The 22379-nt window shown below is 29.0% G+C and overlaps 2 protein-coding genes across 4 annotated transcripts; one reads left to right on the top strand and one right to left on the bottom strand.

Annotated features, from left to right (window-relative positions):
• The first annotated feature begins 9440 nt into the window (after positions 1–9440).
• LOC113867155 (post-GPI attachment to proteins factor 3-like) lies at positions 9441–17687 on the top strand. 3 transcript variants are annotated; one of them, XM_027502234.1, is made up of 8 exons: positions 9453–9811; positions 12288–12549; positions 12627–12847; positions 13296–13483; positions 13771–14048; positions 16631–16730; positions 16913–17058; positions 17343–17687. In XM_027502234.1, the coding sequence occupies exons 1-6, from the start codon at positions 9717–9719 to the stop codon at positions 16679–16681; spliced, it is 1095 nt and encodes a 364-aa protein (XP_027358035.1). In that variant the 5' UTR covers positions 9453–9716; the 3' UTR covers positions 16682–16730; positions 16913–17058; positions 17343–17687. The 3 variants fall into 3 exon arrangements, with proteins under 3 accessions (XP_027358036.1, XP_027358035.1, XP_027358037.1); XM_027502236.1 differs by lacking the exons at positions 16631–16730; positions 16913–17058; positions 17343–17687 and adding an exon at positions 11960–12087 and having other exon boundaries at positions 9464–9811; positions 12651–12847; positions 13771–14279; XM_027502235.1 differs by lacking the exons at positions 16631–16730; positions 16913–17058; positions 17343–17687 and having other exon boundaries at positions 9441–9811; positions 12651–12847; positions 13771–14497.
• Positions 17688–18903: 1216 nt separating this feature from the next.
• On the bottom strand, positions 18904–20500 carry LOC113867807 (dehydration-responsive element-binding protein 1A-like). The gene has a single exon (XM_027503290.1). The coding sequence runs from the start codon at positions 20075–20077 to the stop codon at positions 19433–19435; it is 645 nt and encodes a 214-aa protein (XP_027359091.1). The 5' UTR covers positions 20078–20500; the 3' UTR covers positions 18904–19432.
• Positions 20501–22379: the final 1879 nt, after the last annotated feature.

The following is a 22379-nucleotide window of genomic DNA, read 5'->3' as shown; positions in this document are numbered from 1 at the left end:
TTCTACTTCTTCTCATGTCTAATACTCTTTCCTCAACCTTTATATTTAACATTCTTTAACCTTCATATTCAACCTTCTTCCTTCTCTCATACCTAACTCATTTGTTCCTCTTACAACTCCCTCTTTCATTCACCTCATGCCCAACTCTGCTCTTCTTCTTCTTCTCACTCCCTTTCTACCTCATACCTATATCTCTCTCTTTGCTCCATCCCAAACTCTCCACCCTCTTCTCCCTTCACCACCACCCTTATACCACCCATCTTCTTATCTCTATCTATTCTCAATTCTCTCTACTTCTCATACCTAACTTTTATATCTTCTGCTTAAGCTAATTTTATATAAAAAAATTTGTCGTTTTTTGTATTTTCGCTTAAACGAAAATGAAACTGCAAGTGCAGTTCCCGCGTTAACTGCACTGGATCCGTATCCTTAATTTTCATATAACCTATATATTTACTACTAATTTACATATTAACATTTTGTGTAAATTTCTTATTTATCTTATAGTTTAAAAATTAATAATATTTTTAATGTCAAAAATTATCTTCGTGTGATGTGTAACATCCTCGAAATTAATGAAGGGTAAAACTATTGTGCATATATAAATATAAAAAAATTTATAGATATAAGAGACTTATGATATAACAAGAATATCACTACGATTTATCCTCTTTTCATCCCAAAGGGGCAAAGGCCAACTTTTTTACAATTTTCACATCAGTAAAAGACAATCAAATGCCTAATTAGAATTGCATATGCGGTTGAATTTGAAAGGAAGTAACATGAAATAGAGTAAAAGACAACTCATCAGTACTCTAGGGTAGGAGAAAAAAATAACCCATTTATTTCCATTCTACATTCTAGTTTTTTTTTTATTATGATAATCATTTATTATTAGTTAAAGATGATGTTCATTTTTTAATACGAATCTTTATGTTATATAAAAGAGAAACTTATCCTTATCTTATCTCTTCTTATTTAAGAAGGTTGATTTTACGTGGAATTTTATTTTTAAGATACTCAAAGTGTTTAATACAAAAATTAAAATGAGACTATTTTAAAATTTTAGAATAATTTAATTCATTATTTAGGAGAGAAAACAAAATTAAGATTTTATGTGAAGCTTGTAAATAGCTCTTCTTTCTCATAACTAGACAACATTTGGTGTTTATATCCTTATTTTGGTTCTTTCAAAGACGTTGAAACTGCAACACTTGCATAGCATACCTCAAATGAATAAATTATTAGGATATTGACATTTAAGTGTCATTTTACTGCATCCATTATAGTTGTTTATTACTGTTATTTATTCTTATTTATAAGAATTAACATCATCTTTTATTATTTTAACCATTTCATAGATGTTTCATAGATTATATGAATTAAAAGTCTAAGTAAAGTGCATATATGAAAATTTAAATCTCTTACATTTCTCTTTTTATCATCATTTTCTTTCTATTTTGAGACAAATGTTTGTAAAACTCCACTTCTCATCGAGTGCCTAAGTCCAACAAATTTATTGTAGTAATTATAAAGAGCAAGTTGGATGGTAAAATTTCATTGTCAATATGCCTAAAATTACTTATGAGAAAATAATAATACCCCATCACATATCCATCAAATTTTACGCACTCTTACTAATACTTTGACATAGTTACGAAAGTAATTAATTCTTTAACACTTTTATTACTCAACATAGTTGCTACAATTGTAGAAATCAATCTTATGAGTAATGCAATTTTTGGAATTAGTACATTTTCATTTTTATTTTTTAAAGACACGATTAAGTAAGGAGAGATCTTTATTTCTTTTCTTAAGAGTTTATAACTCTAATTACATGTTAAGTGTACTTTATTTTAAACATATATTCTTGTTTGTATGTGGAGTAAAGAGGATCAAAGAATTCAGTTTTATTTTATTATCGATCCCTTAGAATAATAAATTTTCTTTTATCTATGTCACATACTGATGATGCATATATCTTCGAAAATCTGTAAATAACTCTTCTTATATTGTATTTTGTGTATAAGAAACTGTTTTTTAAAAATTGAAGAAATTTTGTCTGTATAGTCTCTGCTGGGGATGAGCCAATAATTTGCTCCATACTCGTACTTTATCGATACATGGTTGAAAAGCATGAAGTAAATATTATTTTATTTGATTTTTTATTATTGAGTAGGACAAATATATAACTAAAGTGAGCATGAAAAAAACAAAAAAGGAAATTTTGATACAAATAATTATATTGACAAATATTCTAAAATGTGTGGACAAATGTTGCAATCATAAATTAGAAAAAATATATATATATGGACGCACTTGTAATTAAGAGCATTAATTGAAGGAAGATGCAACATGTAATAAACTATAATGTCATAAATTAGAAGAAAAACATGATACATATAAGATGAAAGAATTTGATCTTCCCAATTGAGGATAAAGTGCATTTATAACCTTTGTTGTTAAATTGGCCCAATCAATTTGATTTTCTCAAAATTAAAACTACAAAAAATATTTTAAAAATTGGGTAAATCGATCAGAATTAAAAAAAATTGATAAAAATTATTCCCTTAATGGTTTAAATGGTTCATGAAAAAAATTCAAAAAAATAATGTTATTGCTGATAGATGGGTCACCTTAAATTCTTCGATACTAATCATACTATTTTTTTTTCTAATTAAAAGGGTTAAGAAACTCAAATAACAAGCATAGAAATTAAAAATCTATTTTAGGGGTCTAAATGTTTAGAGAGTCAAAGCAAATAAAGGAGGACAAAAAAAAAAGAAGTGAATCAATACAAGAGAATGACAATAATTCATCTAAGTTTAGTTTGGCCAAGTGGTCAGCATATTAATTGGCTTTCTTGTACATATAATAAATCTAACAAATTGAATAAGTTTAACAACATTCCTAATTCTAACAATTAAATCATATAAAGGGTGAGCATAATTCTAAAATTAATGATAAGAAACAAATCTTCTTTTAACTTTCGTATTATTCTCTATTCAAATAGTGTGAATCTCTTTCTGGATAATAAGATCAAAATTTAATAGGATACTCTAAAGTTAAACAACTATAGGAATGCAAGAATTAAGTTTTTTTTATAGAAACTATAGATGAATGGACCTTGAGCATTCTTGATTAAGCCACTACAAGCAACAACTTTGGTTTGCAGGAGCAGCTTCATCAACATTAAGCTTCTATTAATGAATAGGGGGAGAAACCCATTTTAATTCGAGCTTGATCCTTCACAAGCTATTTAAAAGTCCTAGCTATGTTCCCATAACATGTAAAGAAAGCTTGCAAATTAAAAAGAATTTTTTGAATGAGGCCCAAAGGATGGACAGAAAAATTATTAAAAATAAGATTATTTTTCTCCTTTCTTAGGTATCAAACAACAATCCCAAATAAATTTTTCCAATTGGAAAATTTACTAAAATTTTAGTTTGACAGATTAAATATTATCTAATCAGAAATATCTTTACTAAACAAAGAAACTCACTGTTCAAACAAAATAAAGGACTCTCATACTTCCTTAACATAAGCACAATATCTAATAACACAAATAACAAATTCATCTTCTTCATTACATCTGGTACATGATAAAAAATAACATAAATAACAAATTCATCTTCTTTATTACATCCAATACATAAAAGAAAATTTGACAGACCTCGTATGCATCTTTTAACATTAGTGAGGAATTTATTATGAACTAATTTTTAAAAAAAGATTTTAACTTTGAGAAGACCTTCTCATTTCCAAACCGCATCATACAAATTATGCCAATAATAACATTAATAATGACATAATATCTTCACACTTGAGATGAGAATGTTATCAAATATTATCTTTATATTAAATGTAAGATTATCTGAGACATTAATATAACATTAATTTAAAAATATAAATTTAAAAACTTAAGATTATAAAATTAAGAATTGTAAGAAAATTTAAATTTAATTTTTATTTTTATGCATATCAACTAAACTTATTTCAACTAATTATTTTTATTAAAATTAAATTTTTATCATTCCTACTTTTATTTTTAAAATTTTTAATTTTATAACTCAATCAATCATAAATTTAATTTATATTTTTATAGAAAAATATGTCAATTAAATTTATCACAACTTTTTTTATTAATAATTAAAATATTTTTAAAATTGTGATATTTTAAATATTGTTAAATTAATATCACCGTTGAACATTTCGGATAATGTTGCACATTGAATACTTGATTTAACAGATAAATAAATAAGTATCACTCGTGAAGGTGTGCTACACACCCCCTGACGTGGCCACACAAATAAATAGTTTTAAGTAATAAAAAAGCCTTCTTCTGTTGCTGCCAACAAAGGAGAACCAAATTGTTGCCGACAGAAAAATAGATGAGACAACCTCGCAAAACAAAACTATCATTGTATGGTGATATTGACGCCATGGTTAATGATGTCGTGGCAGAGAGTTATGGACAGTCACAATGGTGAAGGAGGAAATTTTTTTAATATATTATTAGTACACAATCAACTAATAAAAACATATCATAATGATATGACAATTTAAGATTAAATGACTATATAAATATTTTTATATTATTTATGACTTTATGTATATAAACTAAATTATTAAAAACAAAAAGAAGTATCGGATATATGAATAATAAAATATTAATGAGTATGATTTTTATTATAAAACTAAAAAAAGTGATGAAGTGGAGAGTAAAAAAAAAAAGCGAGACAAGAATAAAAAACTACAGTGTAAAGGTGTGTTTTATTTCTGTTTTTAAAATAATTTTTATTTTAAAAATTAATTTTTAATATAAATTTGTATTAGAATTAATTTTTAAAAACATAAAACTGTTTTAAAAACAGAAATCAAACATGCTTAAAAGTGAAAAGTTGTTTTTCACTTCTCCTTTTTTTTAATTTATTTTTCATTGTTTTTATATCTTTTTAGTGTTAGAATTTGATCCTACGTTGCTTAGTTAATTTTATTTACAGATATTGTGTGTAATTTTTAATATAATAAACATTTATAAATAATTTTTTTTTGCTAGATAAATAATAAAATTTATTGAATATTATTAAATATATTATATAATGTTAAATATTTATTAAATTGTTTTTAGTTATATCATAGTTTAATTGCAATTAAATTGATAAATTTAAAACGAGTGTCTTATCTGAATACTGATGATTGATTTAGTTTTAAAATATTGCTTATAACTATTGATTAAAATATTATTATTTAAAAATTTATCAAATGTAAAGTCGGTCATACTCAAATATAAGTCTTCAATTCCAAAATTAAGATTTTTAATATATTTTATTTTATATTTTTATGTAAAAAATTTATGTATCTTTATTATTTGTATAAATTAATAAAATTTCATATTTTTATTAATTATTAGTTAAAATTTTAGGATAAAAGACTTAAATTTAATATTTAAAAAATTAAATATGAACAATTAAAATTAACAAATTAAAATTACACCTACATTAAAATATAGAAACTTAAAAATGTAATTAAACAAAAAAATATTACACTTAAAATAAACAATAAAAACCGTTTTATTTTGTTCATCATATTCAAGTATAGATAAAATATATAAAAAAAATAAAACTACTAGTCTTTAACTTTACTTTTATAAGAGTATTAATTTTCTTCAACTTTGATTTTATTTTTATGCTTACTTTAACTTGAGAAGTTATATAAAACCTATTTAAGTTTATCAAAATAATTTATGATTTTTTATAAATTTAAATTAATTAATTTAATTAAACTTGTGGTATACAATCTTATATGAAACAATTATTAAGTAAATATTTGATTAAATTATTTATCTAGACGCTATGTATAAACTCCTGTGACTAAGCCTATTTTGTGACACATTTTTAAAACCTTACTAACATGTCACACCAAGTTTAATAATATGAGATTTGTAACACCTTCAATTTTATTACTTTTGGATAGGAAAAATAAGAATTTGGATAAAGGATATCTCGCTCAAGTGACGTAAGATTTTCTAAAATAGAACGTTCTATAACCCCTCGCTCAAGCGAGAATGAGATAACATTGTCCCAACTGTCCTCTCGCTCAAGCAAGAAAGGGATCTCGCTCAGGTTGGGAGCAGTTTGTCCAAGCGAGATAGAGCTCGCTCAGGCAAGGAGTCGCAAGAAAGATAGGTGCTCTCTGGACTCAATCTTACTCAGGCAGAGTTCAAACATCAATTTCATTCAAATCTAAATAAGTTTCTCATAACTTAGATCTCTATTTTATTCCTTTTCTTCTGTTTTCTTCTCATATTAAGACATCTATCTCGAAATACTTAAGAAACTACATCTTTTGGACGATATCTTCGTTGATATTGTAGAATCTCTCCGTAGATCTCTCAGAGAACTAGTTTTTGAGGAACCCTTACGAGGTAAGGAGAGTATTCTCGAGCTGTAGTTTTATATACATATATAATGATCCTAGGAGAATCTGACTAACCTATTTTGGTAATAATCTATGATTTTTATGAAATCGTATGGTGAAAATGTATTTTTGGTAAAAAGAAAGGTTTTGAGTTATTTAAAATTAATGAAATTGGACTCTTAGAGAAAGCTATGGGTTAGAACAACATTAAGAAATTTTAAGGTTAAGTTACTTAAAATGTATATGAGTTAAGTAATAAAAGACACAAAATATTGAACTTTAGGATAGAAGACTATATGGAAATTATACGAGTTGGACTGAGTTCGAAAGTATCCGACCTTCGACATATTGTACTGATTGTATGGTGTGGTATTGTGTGATAATTTCTATGCTAAAATTAGTATATTGTATTGATTGTATGGTGTGATATTTTATGGTAGATTCTGTGTTAGATTGGCCTATTGCATAGTGTGATATTGTATGATAAATTTCTATGTCAGACTGGCATGATACAGTAAGTATAGATATGATTTGATAGCTGAAAGGTATTCAATTGAGTAAATTCACATGAATAATTAAAGTGCTGATTAGTTTTGAAAATATATGATGTATGAAAGAGAAGAAAAGAGATACATGATTATGATGCGTGGGTCAAGTAATTTAAAAAAGGTGATTACAATATATTATAGCACACTAAAGGGTGTATTATAATATATATTGTGATCCACAAATTTATATCAATTGTAATTCACGTATTATGACACGCTGATCAATAAAAAGAATATGAAAATGAAAAATGATGAGAAAGAGAAAGAGAAAGAGAATAAGTATAGATAGTACAACGATATACTAGGGGTATAGAGTCTGGAGAAGATTTAGAAAATCTTGAGGAAATGAGGATGGTAAATGCTAACGAAAAAAAGGTGCACAATAATTTATTGAAAAATAGAAATTCACAGGCCATACCCTCATTTCCTGATTATACATTTGCTAAAAGGGGTCAGGACGGCACACGTGTATTCGTGATGTTGCGGCCAACCAGCGACTATTTAGGAAGTCCTCAAGGGATCCCAGAGACAATTATTATGAAAGCTTTATAAATGTGAAATAGTATAGAATTTATATGATTATAATATATGTCTAACAAATCAATTTATATTGTTACGATATGTGTGTTGTAGTATATCGACAGGTGTGACTGGGACATATGTATTGTGACATATTAATTGAGACGATATGATACATGTATAATAACAGGTCAACATAGAAATATATGTGTAATGAATGGAATGTTGCATATGCTCTGTTTGATGGTTGTATTATTGTATGTACTTAGATGTGATGAGTGTCAATATGAATTGTGCAACATTGATAATGAATTAGAATAGAGTAATAGACAATAACTTTAGTTGTTTTTATAATAATTCATAATAAAAGAGATTTAGTGGGACGAGAAATACTCACCTTACTGATATATTTCAAGTAATAAAAGAGAAGAAATAAAGATGGATGATCCGTCCTAGGATTATACTCGTTAATAATTGTAGGAATAAGAACTGCTTAGATATAATAAATTTAATGTAATAGATGTATAAATCTATTTATGTATTTTTATTCATTGACGGGGAAATCTTTTGTTGAGAGATTTTGTAAATTTGTCAAATTTTATTAATTTGTATTCTCATATTGTATCATTTATTCAAACTTGTACTATTTCTTACAAAATTTCTTATTTATATTTTTAATAATGTAAATATTTAAAGAAAATTATTTAAAGAAGAGAAAGATGTTACAAAATGGTATCAGAGTAGTTTGTCCTAACAAGGCTGGGGTATAAGACTAGTTTGCTCATGTTATGTGTTATTTGTAATGATATTTAGTAAAGTAAGAACATAATATAATTGTTGTTAGTGTGACCTGTTTGATACTCTAAGTAGGAATTTTATGTGAAATGTTTGATCTGAATGAGTGTATGTATATGTATGTGAACAATAGGCTTGCTAACATACGTATGATGTGTTTATTTAAATTAAAAAATGACAAGTAGAGATAGATCAGTTGAAGCAACCGCTAAGATCCTGACGAATATAACTCAAGTGTCAAAACTTTTAGTGTATGATCAAAATACAGAAGTAGTTAAAAGTCATAGATTACCGACATTTATAAAGTATCGTCTTCCAAAATTTGAAAAAAAAGTTTGACTCAAAAAGAGCTTAGAAATAAATTACAAATATTAAACGAGTCTTTAATACAATGTACTGTCAAGAATAACATAAAATAGATTGTGCTACGTTTATTCTCATTTTTATATAATATATATAAATTAATTAAAAAACTAAAAATATTAATAAAAAATAGTAATTCTAACCATAGTAAAAAAAAAAAAAAAGCTTCACTTTTTATTTTATAGTTCAAAAATAATTAAAAAAATCTTAAAAAATAAGAAGATATTTACATTTATTTTAAATAAATTACGAACTTCATTATTTATTAATATAAAATTAAAAATTATAATTATTTTACATGAAAAAATATAAATTATCTTTTATTTTATATTAATTTTATATAATTTACCTTAGTTTAAAAAATTAATAATCATAAAATTTAATTAAAAATAAACATTTATTATATTTTATAATTTTAATATAATAAATATTTTTAATATATATTTTTTAAATTTTAAATACTGAAATTTAAATAAAAATAAGATGAACTAACTTGTTAAAAAATATTGTTAAAAAATATGGTCACGATTGAAGTTCAAAATAGTTTTGATGATAATATAAATTTTTTTTATAGTATTATTATGCTTTTATATATTTAAAACAATTATAATTATTAATTTTAATAATAGAATTTACAGTATATTTAAAAAAGACATAAATATTTTTAAGTTTAAGAGTAGAAAAAAAACGATAATTTTTTTTTTACAGTTTATTATTTATTTTTTGTATTTTATAATTTGTAGGTACACGTAATAAAGTTATTTATTATCGATAACTATATAACGATAAAATAATAATGTTGTGCTGTGACCGAGAGATATCATATTCATCTCTCCACGAGGTTCTGGTTCTGTTTTCGCCACACACACGTTCACCATCATTCTCAACTCGTTCCGAGTTGACTCACTCCTTTCCCTTTCAAGATCAACCACCACCGTCTCCACCACCGCGCTCCGCCGTCATTGCTACCTCCACCACTCTTCTCCGTCAATGCGAAACTCGCCGTCGATTCTCGCCGGAACCTCCTTTTCCTTTCCCTTTGGACTTTGACTTTGCTTTGTCGTGAATCCGATGGGTCCCTTTCGCTCTCTCTTGCTCTTCGCCGCCCTCTTCTCCCTCCTCCGCCCCCTCGCTGCCAGCGACGGCGACGCCGATCCGCTTTACATGTCAGTATCTCTCTCTCCCAGATTTGGAATTTTCAGTCTGAGTTTGATTAGATTTTTGGGCCTTACAGAAATCTGGGTTTGGTGTTTTGATGTTATGGGGGCCGTAAAAATTGGAACTTTGAATTTTCAGTTTTTTATTATTTTTGTTTATAAATGTTTTAGTGTGGACTTGGAAATTTTTAAGATGACGTTATCTATGTGTTATGTAGTTGGTTTTGGTGGTTGATTCTAGGATTCTCGGTTGTCTGCATAGGTGCAATGAATGATGATGCAATTTTTTTGTTTTTTGTTTTTGGTTTGATGTCAATTATCAAGCATGGAGTGTGTGTGCGCGAGAAAGAGAGAGAGAGAGAGATTAGACCTTTTTGAGATGAGTAATGCTACCACCACACTCTTGAGCACACTTCACATAATTGATCTAATTTTAAAAGCTCAAAGTATTTGTCTCGTAAAAATTAATATTATTTTAAATGTTAATAAAAACGACTCAATCATATGAACTGTGCTGAAAAGTTTGTTCAAACGAGTGTGTTGCTAGCATTCCAGCAATGTTTTGTTAGTACATGATTAGTTTTCTTGGGGTTCCCTTGTTTTATTTGATTACTTTTGATAATTTCTGGAATTTCCACTGTTTGCATAAGTTCATTGGACAAAGTTATTGTGCTGTGTTAGGCGGAGAATGTTGGATAATTTTGTCTTTTTTTTTTTGGGGGGGCAAATGCTAGCAAGTGTCTTATGAGTTAAGTAAGAAAACAAAAGTAGAAAGTATTTAAGGAAAAGAAAAAAAAATCATTTATTTTATTGAAAATACAAATATATTAGGAAGATGCTAACAAATGCCCTAATAGAAATATTTTAATGAAAATGTAAAAATGCACTTACTTTCAGGATTTTCAATCCATTCCAATGTTCAATAAAATCTTACTATTTATTGATTTCTGAACTACTGCTCTTAGGGTACTGGTTAGCAAGACTTCAAAATTTAACACTTGTTCTTTTAAGTAATTGAAAGCATTTGACTAGTTTTATTAAATGTTTCTTAATTAGTGTCCTTAGGACACTTATGAGTAGGAACCTTTTTTTTATTTGTTGAGCATTTTAGTGTTATCTATGCTAATTGTGAGATGCCTTATATTTGTTTGCAACAATTTGTATTGTTATTAGACAAAGGTTAAAGTGAATATTTTATAGAAAAGTGTAATATTTAATATTTAACTAATGTTCTTGGGATACCTGGTACGCTTTATTTGCTTGTAGACATCTTTACTGAGTACTAGTAGAACATATCATAATCAAAAGTTCTCAATTTTTTTTTTCGGGGGGGGGGGGGGGGGAGAGGGATTAATCTTGGTATGTGCATTTGAAATGTTGTGCTACCATCATGGCAGTTGTAATGTGTCAGAACTTATATAATATTAATATAAAATATGGATCTGTGCAATTGAGATGCTCAAGAAAACAGTTGAGGGCATTTATGTTTCATAACTATGTACTTGCTACTGTTAACTGTGAGGTGTAGATTCATTGCCTTGTTTTTGCTTTTATATATCCTGATAAATAAATATACTAATTTGAGATCACTACAATAGGTAGGCCTGTGTACAGCTGATCTTCCTGGCTATATGATTAGGATAAAACCTTGTTCCAAACAAAGAACTAACTTGATTTAAACAAGGATTTTATGGCAGCTTTAGTAATATTTGTATTGCCTGGAACTATATTTTAGTTATTGGGCTATAGAAGGCTTTAGTGTCAATGGTTTTATTACTGTTGTTAGAAGCTTGGATTAGTTTCATCATCGTTTACATTTTGCTTAAGGCTTTCAGTTCAAAGTTTTCAAAAATCTGGAGTTTCATAATGTAAGATCATAGCAAATTTGAATGTATTTCAGCATCATTTGCTTTATCTAGCATTTACATGAAAGTGTAAGTATTGTGCTTTACTGCTTTATAACATTTACCGTGTGCTCTTTTAACTTCTCCCTTTCCTTGGAATGGAGGCATTTGTGGCATTTTCATATCTGACCATTAGTTGTCATGATATTAACCTGCTTATGCAGCATCAATCATGATATTTTTGTTTGAAACTTCAACTAATACCATATTATTCTCTTTATTAATTTCTACAGTTTTGTATATATTCATACAGGTGTTGAGTTTAATCCATTCCCATATTTCTGCTTTCATGAAGGATTTGGAAAATCTAGCTGTTCATTTTGATCGGCATTTTTTATAATAAAGAAAATGGTGAAGCTTAAGTATTGTCATTAGTCAGTAGTAAGTAAATGAGGAGCTGAATGGCTGATGTAAAAATTATTCATATTCTGCCAATTCATCAAGCATTGACCTGTATACTAACATAATTACTAATGGTATTATGTGTTTCTGTATAAAATAACGGTAATATAACTATCTTATGCTCTATTCTTATCTTGCCTACCTTATAATTGATTATGCTTGTGATTATTAAATTTCAGAGGTTGCGTGGAGCAGTGTGAGAAAACTGGATGTGTAGGGGATAGATGCTTTCAACATTGTAAATTCTCATCAGATGGAAAACCAATTGATGGTCCATGGTATATGCATGAACCCCTCTACCTGAGGTGGAAACAATGGGACTGTCGCACTGACTGTAGGTATTACTGTATGCTAGCTAGAGAGGAAGAAAGAACAAAACTTGGCGACAAGCCTGTCAAGTATCATGGAAAATGGCCATTTTGGCGTGTTTATGGAATTCAGGTTCTTTCATGAATCTCCTATGAATGATTTAATGGTATTGTTGCTAAGTTGGTTTTGGTCTTGATTTTTTATTGTAGCATGGATATATTATATGGTTTCAGGAACCTGTGGCTGTTGCTCTGTCTGCCCTCAATCTTGCTATGCAGTTTCATGGCTGGGTATCCTTTTTCATTCTTGTGTACTACAAGTTGCCTTTGAGGCCAGATAAGAAGACTTACTATGAGTACACTGGCTTGTGGCATATTTATGGGATTCTATCTATGAATTCATGGTTGTGGAGTGCTGTTTTTCATAGTAGGTAAGATGTTCACTTGGTGATTTACTTTATGGTCTATGCTGTATATGTAAAGGTTTGATTCAGTGTTGAGGTACTAGCCCTCATAGCACAGTTGTTTCTTCTTAGAGCCTTAATATTGATCTTCCTGCACTTTCGTGTAAATGGTATTGAGGACTGCATAAAAATTCATTTTTATGCAACAATGATGAATGATCACAAAATTCATTACGCCCACCCACACACAGACAGCATCAAAAGGCTTGTACCTATTCTAAATGTACTGCACTTATATATAATAAGCTTTTATTTGAAATCACAGGATCCAATGCATTGATAATATTAAATGTTACAATTTTCAATAAAACCTTGGCTATTTATTGATGGCACACTTTAGAAAAGCCATTTTAATTTAATCTTTTATTTTTCAGTTTTGGCTTTTGATCTGTATTTCAAACTTCATTATCTGTAGAGCTGTGGAATTAACAGAGAAGCTGGATTATTCTTCTGCTGTGGCCTTGCTTGGATTCACCCTCATTCTAACAATAATGCGAGCTTTTAACGTGAGGGATGAGGCTACAAGAGTCATGATTTCTGCTCCCTTGATTGCTTTTGTGACAACTCATATCATGTATCTGAATTTCTACCAACTTTCTTATGGTAATCTTTTATTTTTAAACAAAGTGTTGCTGTCTACTGAGTTACACATCTTTAGTTTTTATGTTCCCTACTAGTCATGCTTCATGCTTCCTCGATTGCTTGAGAGAACTCATACTCTTAATCTCAACTTCTGTGAACGAACTTTTGGCAATCTTTGACTTTCAAACAAAATATATTTCAACATAATATTTTTGTAAATATTGCTGAAAAATGAGAGGTCTACAGAAATGATGCAGCTCTGCTCTTGGGGAGGGATCTGTTGCATTGACCCCTTTTTTCCCTTTCAGGTTTGAACAGGGTAGTTTGCACGGCAATGGCCGTAGTCCAGCTTCTCACTTGGGCAATTTTTGGTAGTGTTTCCAACCATCCAGCACGATGGAAATTATGGACCGCAGTGGTTGGAGGAAGCTTAGCTATGATCTTGGAGACATATGACTTCCCACCTTACATGGGATATGTGGATGCTCATGCTCTATGGCATGCAACAAGCATTCCTCTCACCTTTCTCTGGTGGAGTTTTGTAAGGGATGATGCTGAGTTTAGGACCTCAACACTTCTTAAGAAGGTAAAATAGTGCTGTTGACACAATTTGACAGAAGTTGGATCAAATGAAGGACCTTTTCATATGCTGCTTACTTTGATTTTGTACATCTGAACTCTCTTCATTTTCCTCGTGTAAGCGTTTATTTGAAATGCTTAACGCGATGGTTTCTGTGTTTTTTTATTATGTAACCTTTTGTTTTCCTCATGCATGAGGCACACTTAGTGAAATTTTATTATGCAATGTCTTCCATGCCTTTTCAAAACAATGATAACAACCACCATCATCTCCAAAACCTTGACTAAAAAGAATAAAAGAAACAACAAATGGAGTGAGAAGTTGAATGGACTATGTCATGGTGATAGACCAATAATTATGTATGAGTTTGTGCAGAAGAAATGGAGAAGGTCTAGCCTGAAATTCATACTTGCTTTTAAATTCATGTTTAATTAAATTTGTATGTCATGGTTAGTTCATTTTCAGTATGATCTAACATTGTAAACACACATTTGACAAAAGTTAGAGTCATTAGGTTTAGAGCCAGTTCAGTTATTATGGATTGAAGCATTTCAAAGTGAAAATACAGTTTTAAGGAAATTAGCTAAAAAGCTAATAAATAAAACATTATTAAAAATTACAGTAAAGATTACCAAACCTTTGTAGAGGTAAAATAGAAAGGATTAAAATAAAGATGAATGAAATAAAAATATTTTTTGAAAAATAATGCGGTGATTGGATGAAATGGAATAAGAATGAAAAAAAAAATGTTCATAAGTTTGGATTGATTGAACTGTAAATGAAAAATGAATCTAAAATATTTTGAGGCAATTTTACCCCCTTGGATAAAGTGTACCAGATTCTCTTTTCAGAAATCTTATTTTGTCCCTTGGGTTTTTTGCAAGGGTAATTTTGGAAGACTAAGGGCAAATTTATTTCTGTTTTAGTTTTTTATTTTTAAAAATTAAATTTAAAAATGATTTTCTAAAAAATAATTGAAGAAGAAAATAAAAATAAAACTTATGTTAACAAACAAATTTTATTGTATTTTACTTCTAAAAAAGTATTTTTTTTAAAAACAAAAACTAAACAAGCTCTTAACTTTGGGCTATTTCTCATCGCCATTTCACGCCAACAATATTGAGCGATTGTTATATGTGAGACCCACATAAATTGCACTATTTTTGGTTCTTACAAACGAATGATATGGGCTGAGGTTTCTTTATTTCACTTCATGATCATTTTGATGTATTGTTAATGAAAATATATTACACTAATAATTAATTAAACATTGCCTTACATATGATTGTTATAGTACTTATTATAAAAATTGATAATTTTTATTATATGATAATTTATAATTAGATGACAATAGAAAGTTTTTTTATATTGTTAGTGTATTTTTAAACACCGTTTCTGCATAACTTGATTTAGTTGTAAAAAATATATTACTAAATATTTCATGGGTAGAGCCAAAAAATATGAACTGTATAAGTTAATAATAACATTAATTAAATAAAGATAAAATGAAAAAGGGGATGAAAAAGGGGCTCTGGACCTAGTCGTTTAAATATATAATTTTTTATAATCATAGTGCTGGAATAATGAAAGGGTGGAGGATGAGATAGATCTTGTAGAGTCTGTTGTTAAGTCTCTCAGGTCACTAGCAAATGAAAGACGTGACAGGTATGTGGAAGAAGGAATTGTAGTTGTTTTCATCTCAACTTCTTCATTACTCTTCTATATCTCAACTAACACAGAATTTTAATGAAGTTAATATAGGAACAAATTCTTATAGTCCTTCAGCAGGGAAAACTCCATATTTCTGGAAATATAAAGAGCCATTTGGTTTCAGAAAATGATTTTTATTTTTACTGTTTTCTGTACAAATCTTTAAGAAAACAAAATTAAAACAAGGTGCCATTTTTGTAATTATAAGTGCAAATAGAAAATGAATACAGAAAACGTTTTCTGATACGAAACAACCATGTTTTCTTTCTCGTTACCTGTTAAACATCATTTATAATTTATTTTTTCTCTCCCTTTTGTGATTTACCAATCAATAGCAACTCTAGTGTTGTATTTTATCTGGAAAGCAAATTGAAAAATGTGTTTTAACTTTCTTTACATCCCTTTTAACATGTGTAATCACTGGACACATAAAGAGCAGGGAGAGAGAAATTTAAACTCCTTTCCAAGGGGTGTAAATGTGAGTGTATTAAAAGGAGATGTGAAATAATCAGGGTTTAAAGAAATCAACGGAGTTTGAATTGATCTGTATAATATATTACTATTATCTTCATTGTTTTTTTTTTTTTTTTAAAACACAATACAAGATATATGTTCACACTTACATTTCAGTTTTTTTACATGATTACCTATCTCCTAACTTATGTATAACTTAAAAAAAGTTACAATTGCTTGAAATAAATTCTTTTTATATTTCATTTTTGGCAGGGTGAGGTTGAGGGTTGATCTTGATCATGATCATTTGTTATATATAGCACTATGATTTTTTCTGTCCAATGTAAACTGATTTCTCCACTAATTAGATTGTTATTTAATATAACATTCTTTGCTGATTCCAAATTTGCTGCTTATGTTGTTAGGCGACCAGCTTTTGCTCTCTGCCAAACTCAAAGGGTGGCAGAAATTATTAAAAGATATAAACTAGAGATTGTAACTCTAGCTAATCTATCTTCTTTGACTGTAAGTTTCATAAGCTTCTCAAAATGACTCTCATGTACACATGTCAATGATCTCATGCATCCCTTATTCTGTTGAGCAATTCTATAATTGGTTTTTGGTACATAGGGTAACAGAGTGTAAAACTAGTGCACTTGATCAGATTAACACCTTTTTCACTTGTAATGATATTATATGATTTACAGGTAATCAATGAAAATTACCCTGTTCCATCTAGATATGCCGTATCACTTGTAAATGAAAGCCTTTCTGTTTATTTGGACCTTCAAGGAAATATTTCTTCAGAAGCAGGGCAAAAAGAGATCCAGAATCAGATACAAGAGTGAAGGAAGTAGGTTTATTTTTAAGTTATCCAAGCAATTATGAAATTACAGCTGCATACATACATATCCTTTGCATTTTCTTGTATGTTGTCTTTTCATAATGGGATAGTTAAGTAATGCTTAGATGGTAGATTTTGTTGGGGGTTTTATTTTATTAGCTGCATAACAAATAAAGTGATTGGGTTTTCTTTTGTTTCCAAAGGGAACCTTTTTGGTGCATAAACTTCTACCATTTTAGTTGCTTTTAATACACAACTTGAGCTCTTACAAGATTGGAACGTTGACTGTGCAGGGGAATAGAAAGACTAGAGAAGGCTATGAATGCACCAGGGTATGAAGATAAGGTTCAAGATGGAAATAGAAAGAAGCTAGAGTCCTTTCTAAAGAAGATGGATACCCTTCAAAATATAACTCCTGAGGAAATAGCTAGACATATTAATTACTAGCTTCTGATTAAGTATACTGAACTAGATTGACCATTCAAGTTCCTCTCATGGTTCTTGAATGAAGCATGAGAAAGCTAAAGTAGCAACATCAGCATCGTTTTACATTTTGTATATTTACAAGTTTCATTATTGTCTGTTGTAATACGTACCATGTCTTCATTCCTATGTTAATTTAAGTTTTTCTAACTTTTTATTTCTGTGAGTTTGTCTGTTGGGTCAGCTTCACTGCTGTCAGTAATAGAATGATTCTTTTTATTTCTCTTTTCCTTTCCTCACCATTTCTTCAAGTAGGAAATGAAGAGATAGTGGGCACAAGACATAAGAGAAGGGTAAGAGAGAGACAAAGAAGTTACCCCCTTTGACTTAAATTAAGTAAAGGCGAGTAAAAATAGATTGTATTTTCTGCATCAAAAGTTGAAATTGCACAAAGTGTATGATTGGTTACAAAAGGTGGTTTATGAAAGTAGGCACATGAAATTTGTCCTATTTAGATAGAAATTTAGAAGTAGAAACTAAGAAAAATTTATACCATAATATATACATATATGTGTGTGTATCCATGTATGATATTCATTTACCTGGTAACTCAGTTGTTCTTTAGAAGTAACTAGTAGAAGGTCTAAAATATGAAAAAGTATAAACTCTTGGCCATACATTTACAAGTTAGCATCTTCTCAGAAATTTAGTACTTTTGTCAAAACTAGTGACTTGGTTTTGGTTCTATTCAAGAGAGCAGGGGTCATCAAAGCACGTTTCCACCGAGGTCAAGTTGGCCACTTGGCTCCTTATTGCTAGGAAGAAAGGGACTTTGGTTTTAAAGGAAAGTTCAAAGATATTATTTCTATTTCAAAGTCAATCCTCCTCAAGTATGGCAGCACTGTAGGGAGTCTCCTTCCTGAGGAGGCTTTATTTAATTGTTTTTTATTTGAATAACTAAAATTTAACCCTATATATGACACTGTATAATTATTTCCATCCTTTTAGTTAGTTTTTATCTTTTTCATACACGAACATATTAAAAATATACTAAAATAGTAAGAGGAACAACTAAACGTTGTCTCTTAAAGTTGATCAAAAAACATTTTTGTTTATTGAACTATCAATTCAGCTCATGCATTAGTTTCACACCTATGTCAGCAGGGACATCATGTAAAATAGAAAAGAAGAAAAAGAAAAGGGGTTGCAGTACTGTTTACATGGTAATTTTCAAGATAGGAAGACAAATAATTAAAGAGCAATCTTTTCACAATTCTCTTGTTCCTTGCTCACAAGAGCAAGATATATTGTGACTTCTTAATTATAAGTTAGTAACAGTCCCAAATTTATTTGATTGGACTAAGGTATGGTATAAACTATAAAGAGCTCAGGTTCTTCTGTCAAGCATATCAAGCACTTGATTTGATGCCAAGAAGGGCAGGAGTCAATTTAAATATATATAATTCAACCAGTGAAGACTTCAACCACTGTTTGGAAGGTTAACTACTTCGAATTGAATAGGTTGACCCAATCCAACTAACTAACATGAGGACATGGACCCCCACTTCTTATTAGCTTTCTTCAACATAAACATATTAATCCACATGGAAAAAAGTGTGGTCCTCGCTTGTTGATAGGCACCTAGTACCTTACAGAAAGAAGATCTAGTGGTCTACTATTATTCTAAATCCTAGGTTTGTTGTTCCCCTTTGTAAAGGAGTATATCCTATTCTTCTTCAGTTCTTCCCCTTTGTTGCCTTACATATTCACAACCCAAAATTAGATTTTTCTTTTATTTATACATAATTCTGAAGTGATGCACTTGATATTACATTTACAAATAAAGGTAACAAAAGAAAATTTCCTTTAGTATCCGTACTACTAACAAAAACACAGTACAGACACTGTCCAACACAAAACTAACATAAAAAAAAAAGAAAAGAACAAACCAAACACACTACTAAATTGAAAAACTCCATAGTGACACCTCAGCATCTTGAGCATCCAAGTCAGCATCTTCATACTCAAACCCTAAGCAATGAGTAGGGGACATAAGCACCATATTCCTAAGCAACTCAGGCATCTCCAACACTTCCTCTTCTTCTTCCTCCATATAAAACACACCCTCCCCTGCCTTCGTCACCGCCACCTCAACACTCTCTTTCTTAATGTCACCATTGTTTAAAGTCTGACTTGGCCTAAAAGTTTCGGCAGCCTGTGCGGCTGCCTTTTGGATATCTTTAGCCTCGGCGGTGGCGGGAATCGGCAACCGCCATGCCGAGTCGGCAAAATTTAGATAAGCATACCTGCCCCGTAGGGCCATTGCTGCCACATCGTGGGCCCGCGCCGCCATCTCCGCCGTGGGAAAAGTCCCTAACCAAATTCTAGTCTTCTTTTTAGGCTCTCTCACCTCACACACCCACTTGTCTGAGCTCCTCCTCCTCACGCCCCGGTACACCGGGTGGCGTGTCTCCCGGAACTTCTTCCTCCCCGCTCGCTTCTTCGGGTGGCGCACCGCCAGCCGCAGCTCCTTGGAAAATGCTAGTGATGACGTGTCCAAAAAAACTGAACGTGGATCATGGGAGAAATTATTCGAAGTAAACATATTATGATGCTAAAAATGAAACATAAGGTTTTCCTTGAAATGAAGGCGGACTAGAGAATGAGAGTGGGAAAGGGTTTTGGCATGGAAGGTGAGAACTAAGCTTTACGATACAAAAGTGTTTGAGCGTTGGAAGAAAGAGGAAAGCTATATATATATATATATAGAGAGAGAGAGAGAGAGAGAGAGAGAGAGAGAGGAAAAGAGGGAACACGGAGAGTGTGATATTTGAGGGAAGGAACCTTGTGATTGGGTTTTGACTGATTCTGAAAAGGAAAGAGGAAAGTGATGAGAAAAATGTGCATGCGTGGGAGTGAGTGAAACAGCGAGAGTTCTTCATGTGCCATCTGTGTGTTCTAAGAGTCAAAGGATATATGGGAATTCGAGCTGAATTTGACGTAACGTAGAGAATGGTACGAGGAGGAGCCAACTCACCTAGCTCACTCCTCCAATTATATATATACATCATACCTTTGTTTATTTTTCACTTTTTATTTTTTTAATATTATCAAACATATATGAGTCAAAATAAAACCAGTTATTTTAGTTTAACTTATGTATGGTGTTTTAATTTAAATAAATATAATTATGTTAAATTTATTATTTGTAGTCATTCTATTTTATTGGAATAATTTTTTTTAGAAGAGATATACAGAAAAAATAGATATAAAAATAAAAATAAATAAATCAAACAAAATTTTTGTTTTTTAAAAAGTTATGATTTCCATTTAAAAAAGTTCAACATAATTTCATTATTAATATTTATTTAATTTAAATTTAAATTAAAGTTATTTACAATTTCATTAATTAAAAATATAATTAATACTTCAAAAAAACTATAAAATATTTTAAAAAATTAAAGCATCTTGAAAAAATTAAATGAATAAAAGGAGTTGTAGTCTTTAAATTTAATTGATAAACATTTTACTTTTATTTGTTCTCTCATTTATGAGTGTCCCAAAGATGTGAAAAATAAGTTAGGTTATTAGAATAATAGAGTTTATTGGGTAGTTTTCGGTTGTAAAAGGTGGATTCGTGATGGTTGGAGAAGGACAAGTCTTGTGGCGGTGGCGATCCTGCCGTGGAACCACGTTTCAAGTCTAAAGGATTGCGCGTTTCTTTTCTTTGTCGGTTTCTTCTCAAGAGTGGGCCATTTAGTATTAATATCCAAATAATACGATTAAGTCAACAAGAGTATCTATTTATTTAATACACATTTTATTACAAAATTTCAATTATTTAACTGACTAAATATGATAAATATTTTTATTTAATAATATATTAAAGGTTTGTTGTTTTCTCTCTCAAAAGTATTTGTAAATCTTCTTATGATATTTTTTTAATAATTATTACAATTATTAAATAAAAAAATTACCCCTTATCTTCTGTAATATTTTGCTTTCTCAATTTATTATCTGTATTTTTTTATATCATTAAAATCTCTTATATTTCAATTGCTTAATTAAGTAAATATAATAATATTTTATTTTTGTATTTAATTTAATAATTATTAAATAATAACCTATGTTTGGAAAGATAATTTTAGAAAGAAAAAGAAGATATATTTTTTAATCTTAAATTAAAATAATTATATATCACTTATAATAATAAATATATGATTTATATATTAAATTATCTCAATATATTTATTTATATATTTTATTTTAAATAAATATTAATTTCAAATATATTTATTTAAAATATAAAATTTATCTTTCCCTCTTCTCTTCTCTAAAACTTTCCTTTTCAAATAACCTTAGGAAGGTAAGTGTGTTAAATTCTGTTAATTTGAATAATTTTTAATGAATATTTATACAAAATAAATATATAAAAATAAAATAAATAAAATTTATTTTATAAGTTAAAATAAATTTATGGTTTCTATTTTTTTAAATTATTTAATTTTTTAAAACTTAAAATATATAAGCTGATTTTAATGTATCAAAGAAGTTTCAATCATTTTACATTTTATTTTCTTCTTAACATTCGGGAAGGAGTTAAATGATGGAATTCCTAGAATTGTTAAGGTGCATAAATTTATTTTAAATTATAAGCAAAATTTGAAGTTAAATATATTTTGAGTCTTCATTCAATTGTTAAATTTTTATTTTAGCTCTTGATTTAATTTTATTTTTAGTTTCAACCTAAAAAAAGTGATTAATTTACAGAATTCAAATACAATAGATTATTCTAAAATCACTTTTTATCTGACATATTTAAACACAAAACTATTCCATATGACCAGTTATTACAATAATTAATCATTGATATTATTATTTGTTAGTTATTCCAAACATTAAATGCT

This window comes from Abrus precatorius, unplaced genomic scaffold, assembly GCF_003935025.1.
Source record: "Abrus precatorius isolate BTA unplaced genomic scaffold, Abrus_2018 Scaffold5, whole genome shotgun sequence".
Taxonomy (NCBI): domain Eukaryota; kingdom Viridiplantae; phylum Streptophyta; class Magnoliopsida; order Fabales; family Fabaceae; genus Abrus; species Abrus precatorius.
This window is presented reverse-complemented; position numbering and strand designations above follow the sequence as displayed.

What these genes read in the sequence shown, in the direction of transcription:
- LOC113867807 (XM_027503290.1), bottom strand. Translation starts at nt 20,077, where the DNA reads ATGTTTACTTCGAATAATTTCTCCCATGATCCACGTTCAGTTTTTTTG.
- LOC113867155 (XM_027502234.1), top strand. Translation starts at nt 9,717, where the DNA reads ATGGGTCCCTTTCGCTCTCTCTTGCTCTTCGCCGCCCTCTTCTCCCTC. An exon ending in GACGCCGATCCGCTTTACAT is followed by an intron (nt 9,812 to 12,287) that starts GTCAGTATCTCT and finishes ATTAAATTTCAG; the next exon opens with AGGTTGCGTGGAGCAGTGTG. An exon ending in AGTGCTGTTTTTCATAGTAG is followed by an intron (nt 12,848 to 13,295) that starts GTAAGATGTTCA and finishes CATTATCTGTAG; the next exon opens with AGCTGTGGAATTAACAGAGA.